General features: G+C 54.9%; 4 protein-coding genes across 4 annotated transcripts; 3 read left to right on the top strand and 1 right to left on the bottom strand.

Annotated features, from left to right (window-relative positions):
• Window positions 1-1,569: 1,569 nt before the first annotated feature.
• On the top strand, window positions 1,570-3,079 carry PG985_016263 (N amino acid transport system protein; the record flags this gene model as incomplete). Its single annotated transcript, XM_066836029.1, has 2 exons — window positions 1,570-2,958; window positions 3,023-3,079. 2 exons carry the CDS (start codon window positions 1,570-1,572, stop codon window positions 3,077-3,079), a joined length of 1,446 nt encoding a protein of 481 aa, XP_066676045.1.
• Window positions 3,080-10,221: 7,142 nt separating this feature from the next.
• On the top strand, window positions 10,222-11,343 carry PG985_016262 (uncharacterized protein; the record flags this gene model as incomplete). Its single annotated transcript, XM_066836028.1, has 3 exons — window positions 10,222-10,293; window positions 10,436-10,571; window positions 10,667-11,343. The coding sequence occupies 3 exons, from the start codon at window positions 10,222-10,224 to the stop codon at window positions 11,341-11,343; spliced, it is 885 nt and encodes a 294-aa protein (XP_066676044.1).
• Window positions 11,344-12,806: 1,463 nt separating this feature from the next.
• Window positions 12,807-14,631, bottom strand: PG985_016261 (MAP kinase; the record flags this gene model as incomplete). Its single annotated transcript, XM_066836027.1, has 5 exons — window positions 12,807-13,429; window positions 13,493-13,807; window positions 13,886-13,952; window positions 14,273-14,405; window positions 14,519-14,631. 5 exons carry the CDS (start codon window positions 14,629-14,631, stop codon window positions 12,807-12,809), a joined length of 1,251 nt encoding a protein of 416 aa, XP_066676043.1.
• A 3,223-nt stretch (window positions 14,632-17,854) lies between these two features.
• PG985_016260 (uncharacterized protein) lies at window positions 17,855-18,244 on the top strand (the record flags this gene model as incomplete). The annotated part of the gene is made up of 1 exon (XM_066836026.1): window positions 17,855-18,244. One exon carries the CDS (start codon window positions 17,855-17,857, stop codon window positions 18,242-18,244), a length of 390 nt encoding a protein of 129 aa, XP_066676042.1.
• Window positions 18,245-18,507: the final 263 nt, after the last annotated feature.

The raw sequence follows: 18,507 nt of genomic DNA, 5'->3' as shown, positions 1-18,507 counted from the left end.
CCCCTGGCGCATGCTTCCCCCGACGGCCGGTGGACAAGGGACGTTATCTCCAACCCTTCGCCATCTTGGTCCAGCCAAGCAGCCTCATTTCTTAGCCTCCACTGCTCCGGGCCAGTTCACCGGCTCCAGCATCTTGCACCTACCTATCTCGTCCGTCTTGGTCTCCTCTCAAGGCTTGGAGATGCCAACGTGTACATTAGGCTGCCTTGCTAGTGGCGCATGACCCCCAGGAACTCTATCTGGGGTTCCGACCAGTCGGAGGTGCTGGCCCTTGGCAATGACTGGCAGCAATACAAATAGGTGCCCGTTATCATCCTCGCACGCGACTCCTTTTGACTCTTGCATGAACCAACTTGTCGGATCCCTCGTCCAACTGCCTGGCTGAAGATTGGGTTTCCTGACCTTCCCCCGCATGCCCACAAAACGCAGCAGGAGCCGGACCAGATTAGACAAATGGTGACGAACACGAAGACATGACCAGAAATGACTCGCCCCCCTTCGGAGCAAAGCCACTCTGCGGCCTCGCGGTGGAATTGGTGAGGTAACAGAAACCCTCGCCCCGCGTCACAGGCCCACTCTCATCAGCGAACGCTGGTACGACTTTTTTTTATTGTCTGCCCCGATGGATTCCTGGCACACGCTGGCCCGGCTGTGAGAGCCTAACTGAGCAAGGCCGCGAAAACGCCCGTGGTTCAATCTGGGAGATGCCCACATGGGGCCAGCGCCCATCTCGAGCCATGCCTGCCATTCACGAGATGGAACTGCACGATCAGCCCGACTAACCACAGCCTATGACAAACCGAAAGGTAATCAGAAACGACATTCAGACCCTATGCAGTCCCGATCAGCCGGTTGGCTCCGTCTACTCGGTTGCGTCGCAACTTTGTTTATGGGCGAGATGGGCACACAGGATCCATTGAGGAGAGAGATGTGTTGAGTCGAGTTGCTGAGGGATTGAATTACAATGGGGCCCCTAGAAGAGGGTTTTCCCGCCACCGCTTTGTCTAGTCGGCGCGTCGGTCAGGAGCCGACCGAGGCAGGGCCCCAATTGCCCGCGCGCTGGTTGCTGACTGAGAGGAGGAATGCGTGGGAATCTGGCAGGCCGAAGAAAAAAAACCGGATCGACGAGATGAGCCATGCTGCTCGAACCGTGGTCCCCGTCCGTGTTTCGCTTGCAGATAACAGCCCGGCCACCCTGTTACAGCCATGCCTGACTACCGACCCAGCTTGAACGGCGCCCCCGGAGGGGAAGAGATATGCAGCAGTGCTAAATCCGACCCACCTAGGGCTCGTTTGGATCGTTACTACTTCGGCCGCATTTAAGAGGCGCTGGAGTCTCTGGAATAAATTTTACGCCAGAGAATCCTCCCTGAGTCTCAACTCTCTCTGTTCCGTCGTCTGCCTCTGTCGCTTATCCCCCTCCCCTTCCCCCCCAGCGCTCTTTAATATACCGCTGCCCCGTTGTGTTGCGTGTTTCGCTCTCTTGTCGCGTGCCGCAGTTCTATATTTGTCACGCACCCCCGAGGCAGAGCCAACCTTATTTCAACAGCCCCTCCTAGCACCGCCAATATGCAGGAACGCAACCACGACGACGGCATCTTTCAGGCCTCGGCCGACACCAAGACCAATGGCTCGAGCGACCTGAGCGAGAAGGACGGAGTCAAGATGACGGCACCCGAGTCGCAGAGCTCCGTCGACAACGGAGTCGGCCAGATCACAGAGTTGGAGGCGCAAAAGGCGGCCATGGGAGATGCTCACTTCCACCGCCTCGGCTGGAAGCGCCTCACGGTCATTCTGATTGTCGAGGCCATCGCCCTGGGCAGTCTGAGTGTGCCGTCCGCCTTCGCGACGCTCGGCATGGTGGCCGGTGTCATCCTGACGGTGGGCCTCGGTCTGATCGCCATCTACACCAGTTACGTCGTGGGACAGGTCAAGCTGCTCTTCCCCGAGGTCTCTCACTATGCCGATGCTGGAAAGCTGATGATGGGTCGCTGGGGTTACGAGATCATTGGTGCCATGTTCACCCTGCAATTGACCTTCCTGGTGGGCTCGCACACGCTCACCGGCACCATCGCGTTCCTCAACATCACCAACAACGGCACCTGCTCCGTCGTCTTCGGCGTCGTCTCGGCCATCATCCTGCTCGCGCTGGCTGTCCCGCCCTCGTTCGCTGAGGTGGCCATTCTGGGCTACATCGATTTCGTCTCCATCATTGCTGCCATCCTCATCACCATTGTGGCCACCGGTGTCGCTGGCAGCCACGCCGAGGGCGGTCTTGCTCAGGCAGCCTGGTCCGCGTGGCCCAAGGAGAACGTCACCTTCTCCGAGGCCTTCGTAGCTGTCACCAACATTGTCTTTGCCTACAGCTTCGCCGTCTGCCAGTTCTCCTTCATGGACGAGATGCACACCCCCAAGGACTACGTCAAGTCCATCTGGGCTCTTGGCCTGATCGAGATTTTCATCTACACCGTCACCGGCGCTCTGATCTACGCCTTTGTCGGTGTCGACGTCAAGTCTCCCGCCCTGCTCTCCGGTGGCACTCTGATGTCCAAGGTTGCCTTCGGTGTCGCCCTGCCCGTCATCTTCATCTCGGGTTCCATCAACACCACCGTCGTCGGTCGCTACATCCACGGCCGCATGTACAAGAACGATGTCAAGCGCTTCATCAACACCAAGGGCGGCTGGATCTCGTGGTTGGTCCTCATCACCGCCATCACTGTGATCGCCTGGGTCATCGCTGAGGCCATCCCCTTCTTCTCCGACCTTCTGGCCATCTGCTCCGCCCTGTTCATCTCCGGCTTCACCTTTTACTTCCCCGCCATGATGTGGTTCATGCTCATCAAGAAGGGCAACTGGTACTCCAAGGAGAACATCTGGAGCGCCATCGCCAACGCCCTCGTCTTCATCATTGGAATGATCACTCTCGTCGCTGGTACCTACGCCGCGATTGTTGATATCGTAAGTTCTATCCCGTTGAACCCCCCTAGAAACACGAGGCAAGTTGCTAACCCAATCACCACAGATCAAGCAATACGACGACGGTACCGTCCGTGGAGCCTTCACTTGCGCCCCCATCTAAACGGCCGGCTGCATCCGGGTTTCTTTTTTTTGGCTTTTTTGCCTGGCAGTGGGACAAATTTTGGGTAGCTATGTTTTAACGGGTTCATGAGTTAAGCGCGCGCATTTGCCGTGGGGATGGGTATTTCTTGCTCATCATTGTACAACAATATCAACCAGCAACCACCAACTGGTACGGGGGAGGGCGCAACGGCGTTTAGCCCCTTGTTTGTGGGCCAAGCGAGTCGTATAGCCGACCCTCGAAGTGTCTCTTGCACGAACACTTTTCTGTACTAGACGAGAGAGGTTGCAACGAATATTAACGAATATTTATGATGAATGATGAATGGCAACTTTGCATGGGGAGGCTTTCGTGAGATATGTGCTTGCTTGCTGATCTGTTGATCTGTCTGTGTTGCCAACCAGGGTCTGCCCGTCTTGCTACTGCTGGCAGTGTAGAAAAATCAGTGCTGGACAAGGCTCACTTGGTGCCTGCCTATGCGTGCCGCTTGGCATAGGGCCAAGGAAGGTATCACGACAGTGGCGATGGGGTGACTGTCACTCGATCGCACTCCGGCGCCGGACCTCCAGGGGGCGAATGGTAGATCCAAACGGGAGCATGTCGGTGCCTACTCCGGGCAGGTTCGGGACTTGCTGTGCCGTTCAATCGCTTTGGTTCACGTTTTGGATCCGAGGATAGCCCGCCCGCATACCAACACTTGATTCTATACCCTGGACTTTTGCCGGGCTGTTGATTCTGGTGTACCGCACGACAGTCCAAGACGGATAAGTGTGCGGCTGAGGAGGGTGTGTGCCGGTCTGCTGCCCGTTTGCCTTCTGACTCGATGCCCGGCGCACGTCACTGGATCGCAGTGGAAGGAGACGACCCGTTCGTTCGTTGGGAGGGGTGCGCCTTCGGGGATTCAATACGCTCGTACTGCTATATCCCTCCCCCTTCCCCCTTCCCCCTTTTCGACCTTTTGGGGGCAAAGGTTTGCGAATCCCCGTCGATCCATGGTCAGGGGGAAGGAAGGAGATGGACGGGGATTCGCTGCCGGCTTACTGTTGGCTGAAGGCAGGCAAGCGCATCCTCGACGCGTCTTTCTCTCTTCCCTTCTTTGATGGATGATAAAAGGACGTTTCGGGGACGACGTCTGCTTTCGTCGAGGGCTGGAAAACCAGGCGGTTGACCACTTTTCATGTGGTATCCCCTAGGAGGCACGGCGGGTCGCCGCTGGGGAAATCGTTGGCGTCCATCGCTCAATGTCCGCGGCACTTGATGGCTTTTCTTGTTTCTTCCTACTCGTTCTGGCAAAGGGGGTACGCGCGTGACGGCCACGAGAAGAGAGTGAACGAGGCAGACTTCCTCATCTTGTCCGCATATCAGATCGAGAGACTCTGCGCGCCGAGCCCGATCCTAAAGAGAGGAAAGCAACACCTTATCAAGCAACACACACATCTAGCGAGTGCTCTGACGTGTGTCAGAGGAGGGAAGTTCGGGTGGTGGGTGCCACCGGTAAGTTTGGGCGAACCAGGGAACGTATCAAACCTTCCACGCCCACATCCCCTTCCTACCTACCCATCACCCGAACCTAACTTCCAGTCAGCAATCGGGCCTGGAACGTCTGCCTGGTACTTAAGCCCAGTAGCCCCAGATCTCCCCAGCGAAGTAGCTGTAGCTGATTAGCTTAATGGTAAAATAAATTGTCATGCCCGTGGATGCGCGTTCCCACGGGCCCTTCGCTTTTTGGCGATTTCCACGTTCGAGGCCCTCAAAGAGCAGCTTTTTTCTTTCTTTTTTTTTTCTTTTTTTTTTTTTTCTTTTTTCTGTCGATTTCTTCTTCCTTTCTCCTATTCTTCTTTTTCCTCTTTTTCTTCTCTTTGGGGATGGGATGCGGTTGCCCATGACTTTTGTTGCTTACCTGCCTACTAGCTGCGGTACGAGTGACACACAGCGTCGATTCAACCAACCACGAGCAGGAAGGTAGGTAAGGTAAGGATGACGACCTTGCATCGTTCACGCCATGAGCGGATTGACTGACGGACACACCTCCGCCCCCTTTAGGCAGTCTTCGCTTCCCGACACTGACTGTGCAGCAAGTCATCATTAACCTCCGCTCGGGTCGGGTCGTACGCTCGGGTTGCCGAGGACATCTCGGCCGGTCATTCTGCGTCTCTCGATAGCCCCATGCCCAGAGATGAGAGAAGGGGACGCAGCTCCACCGGCAATGTGTGCGGCCAGAGCGCCGGCACCTGGGTTCAGATGTTGTGCAAATACCACAAGAGTACACCCTCGATGGGTGATAGGTCTCGGACGTGCCCATCCATCCATACACGTGGGAAAGGGTGGTTGATCTTAGCATTGCTTCCTTCCCCTGTTTTGGTATTCTCTTGCGCCGATCACGTCTAAGCGATCAATGTGCGCTGTGCCGTAGGGGTCATTGTTCGCATCGGATCAACAATAACGGCGGTGGTAATTACGGCGAACATCATATCAGGGGGGCAAGGGGCCGAGCAAGGGATGGCTGGCTTTCGAGCGACGATGTGATGGAAGGGATGGATGAGAGATCGGTTCTGAAACGAACTGGCGAACGGACGGACAGACTGGCTGTCTCTTCCCTCCATCACTCCGAGATTCCCGATAACTGCAATGAGGGGGAGGCATTCACAGTGAGTAAGCGGTCACGTCCAACGAGATCCTGAGACCCAACAGCAAGGGAAAAACGGGGAAGGAAAGAGGTTTCAAGCCTGCCGCGGTTCAAGTTGCCTTTCCTCTCTTCATGCCATGCGATGCTTCCCGGTGTGCTTCGTGCCGAACCTGGCAGAATATCAAACAGCCAGGATGAATGGACGGACTCGGACCAGCTTGTGGCGGATAGGGGTGGTGCGTGTGAATGCATCATTAGGTATCATGAGTATCATCATATGGACTGGTGGGCTCAAAAGAGGCAAGAGGGTCTGGGCTGGGGGCTGCCATCGCAACTTCCCTTGCTTGGCATCGTCCGAACTCACAAAGTACGGACGGTTTGATGATGGGTTGATGGATGAGTGACAGTTGGGGGATGATTGACGCTAAAACGAACATCAAACAGGTGCGAACGGACATTCGAAACCAATAGTGGACCGAGCTCGACCCCTTTTGGCACGCTCGACCAACACGTCGGTAGCCGTAGGAAAGTTGCCGGCGGGTTTGAGGTTGGCAAGTTGCTGGATGTCAGCGTAGGTTCCCTAGTTGTCGCAAGCCAGAAAAGTCTAGAGAACCGGAAACAGATACGAAATGAGGAGGAGTGCAAAGATTGCATTCTTCCAGAAGCAATAGTGTTAGCTGTGCGCCACGGCGTTTTAGCGAGCTGAGCTGGACGAGAAGCCGACTCGCTAGGTAACTTCCACACAGCCCCTCCCGTCCCCTTGTTCGACGCCAACGCCCTCGCCGCATTTCTCACGCGCCTTACAAGGCAGTTTCAAGATATGCGCGGCCTTTTTCTTGGGAGATCCCCTTGTGAGAGCGACTGTGCCGGCGGCCGAATGTAGAGCTTGCACATGCGCGCGACCCGAGCGTCTTCCTCCAGTCTTTGTACCTACTTGCAGCAATAGCGATGCACATATCAATATGGGTTCGTGGGCTTCCGAGCAGCGCCTCATGCCCCGCCACTCATTTCGCCGGCCCGAGGGGCTGTACATGGGGATATCAAGGCCGCATAATGAGGCCCGGGATTTTCTTCCTAGGTATTGCAAAGTAGTTCAATATGGCTTCCTTCTGCTAGGGGAGGCGCATGCGGCAGCCGTCTTTCGGCCGTGGCTCAAGTAGGTAAGTAGTAGATAGCTTCCTACAGGATTCTTTCCCGGTCCGCCGCCGCACCATCAAAATTGCTCACCCCCCCCCCCCCTCCGGTCTGCCTCTTTACCACGAGGGCAACGACATCGCCCCAGGAAGAGGAATCTGCCGGATCACACCCGTGAAACTTTGTCGCGAGGTTGCATCTGGTAGGCAATCCACTCGCTAGGTAGTCATTGCGGTTGTTTTGTGTGTGTGCATTTTGAACACAACCTCGAACCAACAGCACTGATTTTGACTTCAACAAGGGGTGATAACGTGTTTGATCCTGCCAGCTGGGAATTGCCCAATACAACTCAAACCGGGGGGGGGGGAGATCGTAGCATGGAGCTATGAACTCTAGATAAGGCGTCGCAACATAACGACTGTGCCTGGCAGATCCAGCACAGAGCATTGACCCTGTCAAGGTTGATGGACGACTTCAAGTCTAGCGACCGTCAGACCAGCATACCATCAATGCCATGCGCGAATAATGGCTGCGCAGTGGAAGGTCAAGCATGGCAGTCTATGTACAGTAGCATGCTAGGTAACTCACGTAGGAGTCAATCTGTCTGTGGCAGCCCTGAGACTGGAAACGACTTTGCCAAATGAGACCCTTATGCGGGGGTTCCCACCCGCTCCGTCCATCCCCCCTCGGACCCCCCACCCAAACGGGAGGTAGTGGTTGGTGGTAAAAAGAGGCATGTCAACGGGATCTGTTGGAATCTTGCTAGAATCTCAACTTCGGGCTTGGCTCTGCTGTCATGTGCACTTGCAGAATATTGACGCAGGCTGGCTCCAATTCCAACTCCAAGCGAGCTCCATGGCAATAGGAATCTGGATTGCCTTGATCAAAGCCCGGTCCTGCCTGTCTGTCTGTAGTTTGGCAAGCTGAGTTCTTTTGGTATGGCCAGGAACATAGGTGCAGATCGTGAAACTCAAAGACTCGGAAGAATTGCATACTCCACGACTCTCGCATCTGGTTAGTGTTCGTCCCGACCTGAGCTAGGACAATGACTGCAGATCGCTCCCTCGGGAGGGGTTTCGTTTCCCTGGTAGGGCTCTGAGCAGACGTCCAATGTGTTTCTCACATACAACACATCAGGACAACTACGGTATTGCCTTCACGTGTTGCTGTCTCCAATCGATCAATTCTATTTCCAGTTCGTAAACAAGCATACCTGATAAGCATACCTTTCTTCAGCGCTTCTCATCTCACAGCAGTCGTCTACCGGCATCGATTAATTAAAATCGTGCCGCTCGCTAATCCAGCTCTGCTGCAAGTTGAGCTGGCTTTTACCAGTCTCCATCCCTGCGCACCGGTGGGGTAGGGTCACTGTCAGTGTCGCAATAGGCAGGAGGATCATATAGGGTCCATGCGTCCGTCCAGGGCTGGGGGGCCACCAGGCTTGAGAGAGATTCTAGACACAGATGGGGAATGCTACTCTGACGACGAGCGAGGGAGCAAAGCGAAGGCAGATGGGAGCCGCGCTAGATGCAAGTTGGTGTTGGTTGCCTTCCACATTCTAGGTACCAACACGTTAGCCGCGTCGCCGCTGGCGTCAGGTCGGTAGCCACGAGCCAGCCACAGAGGGTGAGACTGGACTAACGACAACAGGCTTGTCCTTAATATCATTTCGGCCCATGCGACGACGCATCGTGAGTTGGTTTGCCTCGAGGCTCCTCCCCCCTCAAGCCAAGAAGGACAATACTGTACATTCCAAGATCGATCTTTTTTTTTGCCGCCAACCCATGCCAAGGACCGCTTTCTGATGGACCCTTCTGCGTGCCGCGAACCCGAACAAACAGGAGTTTGGTCCGATGTCAGATGCCCTGTTTCTATAACAGGGACCTGACATAATGGGCCTTGACTGTTGGTGGAAGAGATCGATCCATCCCACTAACCTTACAAGTACAACTCACGAAACCAAGCAGACCACGAACACGGTCGACGGACGCACAGAAAAACCTGGCAGCGTCGCCCGTCGAATATATCATATCGGAAACGCATCTTTCTGCAGGCGCAGGGGTTTTATTCGTGTGCGCGCCTCCGTATGCAAGACTCAAGTACCTACCTACTTGTGTGTGTGTATCGTCGAAAAAAAGACCGACCTCTCTCTCCACCCCTGGCCCACCCATCCCGGGAATCCATGCTACTAAGCCCGTCTATCTAACCCTGTTCCTGCCTTCCTTTTAGCAACAAGCCCCCCGGTCCCTGACACTACCATTACCCTGTCAGCCCGTCCGTCTCTGCATATTTCAAGTTTGTCTAGGTTTTTCTTTCTTGGTCCGAGTTCTTTCGACTCTGACTCTCACCTGAGTTTGTTTCCTAAAGCTGGACGGTTGCACCGTACCTGCATATGTATGCACGGCTGTAACCAGGCCAGGCCGGGCTTACTTACAGAGGTGGTACTGGCCTGAACTGAATATCCACCCACCCATCGAGTGCAGCAGGCATTGGCGAGGGGACGAGGGGAAGAGAAAGAGAGAGAGTGTGTGTGTATGTGGGAGAGGGGTGTGTAACCGAGTTAGGGCCTGCCTGCTCTCTTCCATTCTCTCGCTCTTCGTGTTGGTGGTGGGATGGCGATGCCTGCCCAGCACTCTGGCAACCCCCCGGGCATCTCTCCGACACGAAGACAATCGTACCCCGTCTTGAATATTCATTAACTCCAGCAATATGACGAAGGGGTAAGTTGTACGTCGTAGTTGTATTAACCGTAACAAGGAGTAAACGAGCAGGTGAGATCTGTGAAAAAAGGATATAAACATGAGCATCCTCCTCTCACCTACCTTCTCCTCCCTCTACGCCTCCGGAAGAAGACCCAGTAACAGCAACCATAACCGGTGTTTCCCACTTGTTCCTCTCTCTCTCTCTCTCTCCTAGTCTTTCGTTGTTCCTATATCACTAGATCATTATATATCCATTCATCGTGGGGGTGTAGATTCATCTCCGTTTGTTTGGTACACTATTTCTATTCTTAACCAGGCCAACCAGTCTTTTTTAGCTCCGGAAGCTCACCCACCCGTTTCTATTCTTAAGCGCCCAACAACGGCCGCCCGACCCGGTCACACACACGCACCTGCCTGCCCGCCTACCCACGCTGCCTCTCAATCTGAAAAAGGAAAGAAGATAAAAAGAGTGGCATTTTCTCCTCTGGCTGGTTTTCTGCCTTGTGTATGGGTGGCGCGCGCTAGACAACCTATTACCTTTCTCGAACCTTTCTCCTCTCGTGGTTGGGCTTTTCCTTTCTGTTATATCTCTGTTATATCTCAGGCCCGTCTGTCGTCACTCTTCTTCTTTGGGACTTATACACATCTCTCCCCCAACCCATACACTCAAAACCACGAAAATGCTGCCTCAAACTCTTCTCGTGTTTGCTACGGCTCTGTCCTCGGCCACGGCTGGCCCTGTAAGGAGACGAGTAAGTCTTTTTTTTTTTCCTGCTTCTCAACTCTTGCTCCTGTGTCTCATCGAAGCCGCCCCCTCTGCCCCTACTATCTGATTTGGTCGTGATATATCATCGTCGCTCTGCTGTAGTGGACCCAACAACTAACAAAACCAAGTGTGGTGGCACACCCGTAGTCTCCTCCAGCAATCTCCCCGAGTCTTCGACGACGGCATCTGCGACGGAGTCCACCTCTGCCTCCGCGTCCGCCACGGCCGGACCCGCCACTGGTCCGACTCTCCCCTCCACAGGTAGTAAGTCGAGCCATGATATACCCCTTATATGCGTCCTCATATAGCCCCAAAACACATGTAGATACACATACACTAACACCCCACCCTTTCTCCAGGCGGCACCCAGCTCCCCGGCCCCTCGGGCCAGCTCCAGCACATCGTCGTCGGCCACGGGATCCAGAACTACACCTGCGCCAAGGCTGACTCGACGGCCTCGTCGGCCACGGGCGCCCTCGCCGTGCTCTACGACATCACCGACCTGGCACCCGGTAGCGGCTCTGGCTCCTCCCCTTCCTCGCAGGCCCAGTCCCAGGCCATGAGCGAGGAAGCCTGGTCCAGCCTAACCGACAGCGTCCTCCGCAAGACGGACCTCCCCCTCCACATCGTCGGCAACGCCCTGACCAAGTACGCCGCCGACGTCGCGGCCCCCTTCCAAGCCGTCGGCGCCGACGCCGACCTGACCATGGAAGGCCTCTCTTCCCCGCGGAAGGCGATCGGACACCACTACTTCGACGCCGCGGGCGTGCCGACGTTCGACCTGTTCGGCACCAGCCAAAAGCTGGTGGCGAAGAAGCTCAACGACACCGCCGCGCCCGCGGGCGCCGACAAGGGTCTGCTCGACACGGGCGCCGTCGCCTGGCTGAAGCTGGGGGACAACGGGTCGGGCGGCTCGCAGGGGGGCGTGTCGGAGGTGTATCGGGTCTACACGTCGGGCGGGGCGTCGATTGCGTGTTCCGAGGCGGACACGACGATTAGTGTGCCGTATACGGCGCAGTACTGGTTCTACGGGTAGAGAGTGAGAGAGAGAGCTGTGGGTGCAGCAGCGGCGGCAGTTTGCCTAATGAGGGTGTAAAACACGCATGGGGGACGACCGTGCTTGCTGTCTTGAGAAGGGATACGATACGAACGAAACGGTGACGAAGTGAGTTGGATTTAATACGGGATTTTACGATTTCTCATCGTCACATAAAGGGACCAAGGCGTTGGCGGTCATTTTACTATTTCACCAAAACGGGAAGGGACGAGCTTGAGAGGGGGTAAGAAGGGACCTATTACGGTTCGGGATGTTTTTCGGCTCTTATGAGAGCCCTTTTTTCACTTCTTTTCTTCACGGGTCTTATGTAGATGGAACCATCACAGTCGAGCACGACGGGCGGCGTCTCCGTCTGCTCCTTGAGTGTATATAGATCTGCCCTTTTTATTTATAAAACCAACACAACTTGACTCATATTTTCTCGTGGATAATTTGCCGGAAAGGATGTTTGATGATCCTGTAACTACGTCTGTATGGGCATGATGCCATCCTCATTAGTATAGCGTACATGAAGCCATGTAAAGACGCACTAACCCAAGCATACCTACCTACATAGATGCCACCCAAGAACACCCCCTCAAGCGTTGGGCACACAATCACCTCCAGTCCAAGTCGACCCCAAAGCCTTATCCTCGTTCTCTCATAACGTGGCATTCAATCAATCCAAGTCCCCAGCCTGAAGACGGCCCAGCTGAAGAAAGCCGACATCTACATATGCATGCCACCTACCTCAAGGCACACGCACCAATCAATAAATCCTGCATATGTGTTACATGACAAGAGGCTGGCAGGCATACAACGACCTACCACACACAGCCAAGCATACTCTCTGCCCATGCCTCGTAATGGGTTGGTCAGTCTGCCTACCTGAAAGCCGCCCTCGGCAAAGGCCCCCCTAGCCAATTAAGCGCCGGGGAGTGGCTGTGGCTGCCACGCCCAGGTTTATTTCCGTCCGGCCAATCAAATCAGCCGTAACACAGACGCAGACGAGCAAGCATTGCCGGAAATTATGATTACTTTGGATTGGATTCATCTCGTCTGAGAGTTGGGAAGACAGAGACGCCTTCTCTTTCGCTATCCATCTTTAGAAAAACAAGAACTCAAAGTAGACCGACAGACAAAGCGCTTGCTCTTCTTCCATGCTTCTTCCCCTCCTCACTTGCGACATGAGAAAAATGATATAAAAAGGAATACCCATTGAGACGTGGGCGGGCGTGGCGCTCGCTTTCCCACCATTTGCTTTTTGATAGTCGTATAATGCAGTTTGGCGCCCAGTGAGTGGTTGTACCCAAACATGGCGCATTGAGTGCCCGGCCCCAGCCCCTGGGTCAAATTACCCAGTAGTATGAAAATCCAACATGTGCCTGCCAATCGGAGATTCATCCAATAGATCAATCCTGAACCGGGCAGACCTCCAGACCCTCCCAGCCAGCAGTCACTCTTTATCGCCTATCCAGACCGCCCTGAAGCTCGGCTTCTAAGTTCCCACCCTGGCCCATGTACTCCTGAGGACGGGGATCCTCATGCGTCCATTGTCCCTGGCCGCTGGGCATGGGCACTGCGCCAGCTGCAGGCTGTTGCCCAGCAGCTCCTGCGGCGCCACCGCCCGGCGCTGTCCTAACCTGCTGGCGGAACCGGTAGACCTCCTCCAGAATCATCTTGCGCATGTCACCCACGTCGTCGATAATTTCGAAGTCGAAGTTGAAGGTGGTGGGGCAGTCGGGCTCGTCCGTCTCGTCGTGCCAGATCTTGAGGTAGGGGTGCTGCAGAGCCTCCTCGACCGAGATTCGCGACGAGGGGTCGAAGGCCAGCATGCGGTCGAGGAGGTCGAGCGCGTCGGGGTTGGCGTTGGGGAACAGGGTGGCAAAGGGCTTCTTGGCCATGTACGGCAAGTTACGCACGTACTCCTGCGCCCGGGACGAGCCAATGCGGGCGAGGGTCTCTTCGTTGGGGGTTCCCAAAATGTGGAGGATTTGGTTGAGCTGGTCGACGTAGTCGCGACCCTTGAAGAATGGCCTTCCGCCCAGCAGCTCGGCCAAGATACAGCCTACAGACCAGACATCAACTAGAAGAGAGTATAGTATTAGTACCAAATTTCAATCCACCAAAACGGGCGGGTGCCACTTACTAGCTTTCGTATAGCTTTGGAAGCTGAGCATGATCTCGGGGGCGCGATACCATCTCGTGGCGACGTATTCCGTCATGTATCCGGCATTCTCTTCGGGGTCGACCGAGAAGCCTCGGGCCAGACCGAAATCGCAAATCTTAAGCTCGCAGTCGGCGTTAACGAGCAAGTTACCGGGCTTCAGGTCACGATGCAGGACGTTTGCCGAGTGGATGTACTTGAGGCCGCAGAGGATCTGGTAGATGAAGGATTGGAAGTGGGCGTCGGTGAGCGGCTGGCCTGAACGGATAATAGCCGCCAGGTCGCATTCCATCAACTCTGCCAATCGGGACGAGAAGTCAGTAAAGAATTGTCATAGTCGACAATGCAGCTGCCGAGTGCCGGAGGGTTTCTTACCTTCGTAGAGGTACGTCTCGTTGAAGTTGTCCGGGCGGGGAATGTCCATGTCATAGAGACATGTGATCTAGAGTGTTGGCAACACATGATGTCAGCGTTCTGGTTGCAATCGTCCATGCCAATTGGGTGCGGGTGTATGTATTGTGACACTGGTGTTGTCGGTCTTGAGGAATAATTGTGAGGCCGTCGAATCAATTGAGAGACATGGAGGCAGACAAGAGGTGCGGCTTGCGCTGCAGTCGTCGTGCCAAGTCATGTTCGATGGTGGGGGAGGGGTCAATCGTCTCGGTCGCATTTCCGCAAGCTGCGTGTTGCGCGTGCTGCGCTGTTGGACCGAAATTGAAATGGAGGGGTTGGGTCGGTTCTTAATCTCCTTCTCCCACTTACATTGCGATGGCCTCGGAAGTGCTGCAGCAGCTTGATCTCGCGCAGAGCACGCTTGGCCAGGATCTTCTTGCTGAAGACATTGGTGACCTTCTTGATGGCGACACCCTCGTTGGTCTGGTTGTTGACGGCGGCGCTGCATCCATCCAAGTCATGTCAGTACCGGTACTCATTTCGATCGCGGCGCAGCCTAGAGTGCAGTGCAGTGCAGCGGTACAATGCAGTTGCAGCGCAGGAGAAAGCACTTACCAGACAATACCGTACGCTCCTTGGCCAAGCTCCTTGGTGACCGTGTAGCGCTCGTCGACGATGAAGTCCTGGTTGAAGACCTTGAAGACCTTGCGTCCCTGTAAATCGGCCATTGTGTCGTCTATGTATGTATGTATGGCCTCGGGGAAGTGGACGATGTATCAATGTTGGTTGCGGTTGTTGGGTTGGGGAGAGAGAAGCTCGAAAACGTAAGGTCAATCTGAGGAGAGCAAGCAAGCAAGCAGGAGCAGGAGCAGGGAAGAGCAACTGGAGATCGGGCTAGGTAGCTAATGCCTTCCTTGTCTTGTCACAGGCCGGAGAATAGCTGTTGGACAATGCAACGGATGGGGTGGACAAGACAATGCGATCCCGGTCTGGTCTGCCAACTAAGCGCTACCGACGTGATGTGGACCGAACTGTATACCTAGACAAAGCGGCAAGAAGAGGTCTTTCAATCCTTGTGGGTGATTCGGTAGTGGTCCTGGCTGTATGCCGGCTTATCGTCCACAGCAATTGCGAGTTCGGACCTGCGGTTTTTTATTTTCTCCTTCTTGATCCCACTTGTTGAGTTGTCGTCGTTATTATTCCGGCAGAAAAAAAGGGAGAGAGGGGAGAGAAGGGGGGTTTGCTGGTTCTCGTCCTGCTCAGGATGCGACAGTGAAAGCGGGGAACCCGAAAGCTGCCTTTGAGAAAACGGGTACGGAGGGGTGGAGGGGGAGGCAAGTTGTGCCGGGCAAAGGCCAATGAAACAGACAAAGATTGATATCTAGCAGATCGGCCCGTTGAAATCCAGGTTTCAAGACAAGACAAGACGGTCAAGGATAGCAAATTCCTCCGGCGCAACAATGGGCTTCTTTACGGCTTGCAATTTATAGCAATGTCCAGTCGAGTAGTCAAGTAGTAGGAGCAAAGGAAAGAAGCAAGGAAGAAGAAAAAGGGCTGACAGGAACCAGGGGAAAAGACATGTGTGGAACAGCAGCACGCAGGCAGGCAGGCCGAGCCATGATCGGTACGGTACCGTATACGCTGACGAGGTGACAAGGAGGAGCTGATCTATGCGGCATCTCGGGTCGTGATAGGCCAGATCGCGGATATGGTGCCTGCCTTCGTAAGGCTTGCCAGTCGCCTGCCTGCCGAGAGACCCTCCATTCATCCATGGACCGACCGAGCTGGGGATACAGCCGGCTATGCATATCAGATGTTCAGCGAAATGTACGGGGGCATTGTCTGACGAGAGACCCCAGTCCTTTCCCACATGGTAAGCCGTGCGAAGATAAATATAGCTTTGGTGTTTCGATACCAGGCACCTCAGTCCTTGGAGTTGAGCCCATGTGCCTAATTCCCTACTTGGTTGTTTTCGTCTATTCCCGTGTAGTCAGGCTGTGATTCGATGGGGTCGGAGGCGCTGCTCTGCAAAAAGACCACCATGGAACCTACCTGTTGACGTAAAAGCTTGGCTGCTAGGCAGTGGGAGGGAGGCTTAGGGACGGACGCTAACCGCTGGCAAATGGTACCAGGCCTGTGATTGGATCGGGCCTTGGGACTTCCTGTTGGCACAGAGCGGCTACATGTATGTAAGGACCTTCTCAGTTCTCCAAACACAGTCAGCCTGCTGGAGAGTTGGCGACACTGGTGAGTATCCCACCTACCTACTTTTATAGGCGATGATTAGCTTCATGCCCACCTGTCAAGGGGGCAGGCTGGAGACTGGATCTTCCGCCCTTCCCGCATGCATAGAGCAAGCGTAGCACAATAACTGACCACGTATAATGCAAGGAAGGTACATGGAGAGCGATCAAGCCTTATCGGGGCTCACAGGCAGCTTGAAGCCTACGTTTCGTCTGACGTAGAAGGCAAGCCCTTGCCAGCACTTATCAGAGCAACCCAGCTTGTTTTTCTTGGAGCCTTCTTCAGCCCACCAAGCTGGAGGTGGTCAGCAAGATAAATGCCCATACGTAATATCGTGTACGGTTGGGCGGCATCGAATAACATCGCAGCAGCTATTTATCAGATGGCAGATGGCAGGATCCCAGCAAAATGATCGAACCCCGCCTTCGCAGCAAGCCACGCCCACGTCGCATCAGAAAAAGACCTGCTGCCTGCTCTCTCACCCCGCCCAAATTCTCCAAACCTCCTCTTCCATGACAAACTGAAATACGAAGAGGAAACAAAAACCCCTACATAGGCCAATGACTCAGAAACAAAAGACGAGGAATGGATGGGAGGGGTCAAGGGGATCGGTAACGGTTCCAACGGGAATGTTCGTCGCATTTTCGATCACTGTGATCAGTGATTAGTACGGATTACCTAACGATCAATGATCAAATCGCTGCCAGCAAACCGGACAATGACAGGCGGGCGGCCAATCCGTCCCAAAACCTGCCCAAAAGCTCCCCCACACCGGCGGCTCTTGGCAACCCCGTGGGAGACGGCCTGCTGGCCAGCCGTTTGGCCGCCAACGCCTTAGGCCGCGACAGTAGGCAAACGACCCCTTTGGAGCTACTGGCATCGGCTTCCTGCTACCTGTCGCACGAAACAAGCAAGCAGCAGGCAAGCCACCATCGTATATGGGGATTGATAAAGGGAGTCATAGAATTTTCCGGAATCCTGCTGCTGGATACCTACCAGACTGCCGACGTGATGCACTCCTGCAAATCTGGGCACAGCAGACGAGAGGGCAAAAGAAGCCCAAACGATGAGGGGCTTCCTAGCAGCATGGCACCCCCCTTTGGCCCTGACTTGCATCTTGTTGGAATATCCCAACTGCCTAACCCAGTAGCAGTAGGTTAATTGTGAGATATATGAGTAAGTCATCCGTTCAAACAGGGCTGCACCGCTTGACTTTCTGTCACTTTCGATTCCTGCTTCTTACTCGCTTTGCGTTTCCTGGGTCTGTGACTCTTTGCTTCGATTTCTTCTGGCCGTCTATCTGCGTGTAACGAGCGCCTGGTGTCTGCTCTCACCTTTTCCATCTCTACCTTTCAGGTTATCATCGTTGAACGATTGCCCTGCAAGCATTTCCTCTTGAAGGCTTAATTGTATATCACTATTCACTGGCGGCTTGGGCATCATCATCATCATCGCCAACTCGAATAACCCGGCTTCAACCTTTCCAAAGCGAGACTCATCGCCGCTATCCAAAGACAAAAGTATATCTACCATACTTGATTCTTCAACAAGACCAGAGCCATGCTGTCTATAACAACGTCGTGGATGCAGATCCACGTGCTCTGGCTTCTCATCATGCTCCCCCTAATCCAGGGAAGCCCCATCACATCCCAGCTCCTCTCCCAGCCAGCAACCACAACATCACTATCACCATCTTCCCCACTCCCCATGGCCTCGCCGTCCCACAGACTAGCCATCTCCGCCACCCCGACACCAGCAACCTCGTTCTTCTCAAACAACACGCGCCTCTCCTCTTCCTTCACTTCTTCAGGCGCTGCCTCCTCGGCCGTGACGGCCGCGCCAGTGGTCCCCTCCCTGCACGGCACCGGCGGGCTGCTGCCGGCCAACGCCTCCCACAATATCAACCTCAAGTTCGTCCAGACCACCTACTGGAGCTGCGTGCAGTGGCCCACGACAGTGCACTGCGGCTGGCACGAGCCGATCCTGGACGCCAGCAACGGGGCGGGCCTGCCCGGTCGCGGCCAGGAGGGTCCGCGGCGGGCGGCGGGCGCGGGTCTCGTGGCGGGCCTCCTCGGGCTCTTCCTAGCCGCCGCTTGAGCGAAGCAGGCGGAGGGGGCGGGAAGGTGGGGGCGCAATCCCACCAAATTCTTCTGTATATACTTTCAAATGGAGAAGCGCGATTCTCCAAGGTTTTCGTGCTTGTCCGTTGGTTCCTATGGACTGCTTCTTCATGTGCATTGGCTGGTCCAACTTCCGGACCAAGCACGGGTCTGGAACGGCGTCATATCGATCAAGTTTGGGGAAAGAACTTGCGACGTGTAAATAGAACAGCTGTCTTCACTGCCAGACGTAGCAGTTAT

This window comes from Apiospora marii (genome assembly GCF_038362585.1).
Source record: "Apiospora marii strain CBS 49790 chromosome Unknown utg000014l_segment0_segment0, whole genome shotgun sequence".
NCBI lineage: Eukaryota > Fungi > Ascomycota > Sordariomycetes > Amphisphaeriales > Apiosporaceae > Apiospora > Apiospora marii.
Note: the sequence above shows the minus strand (reverse complement) of the source record. Positions and strands in the feature narration are given on the sequence as shown.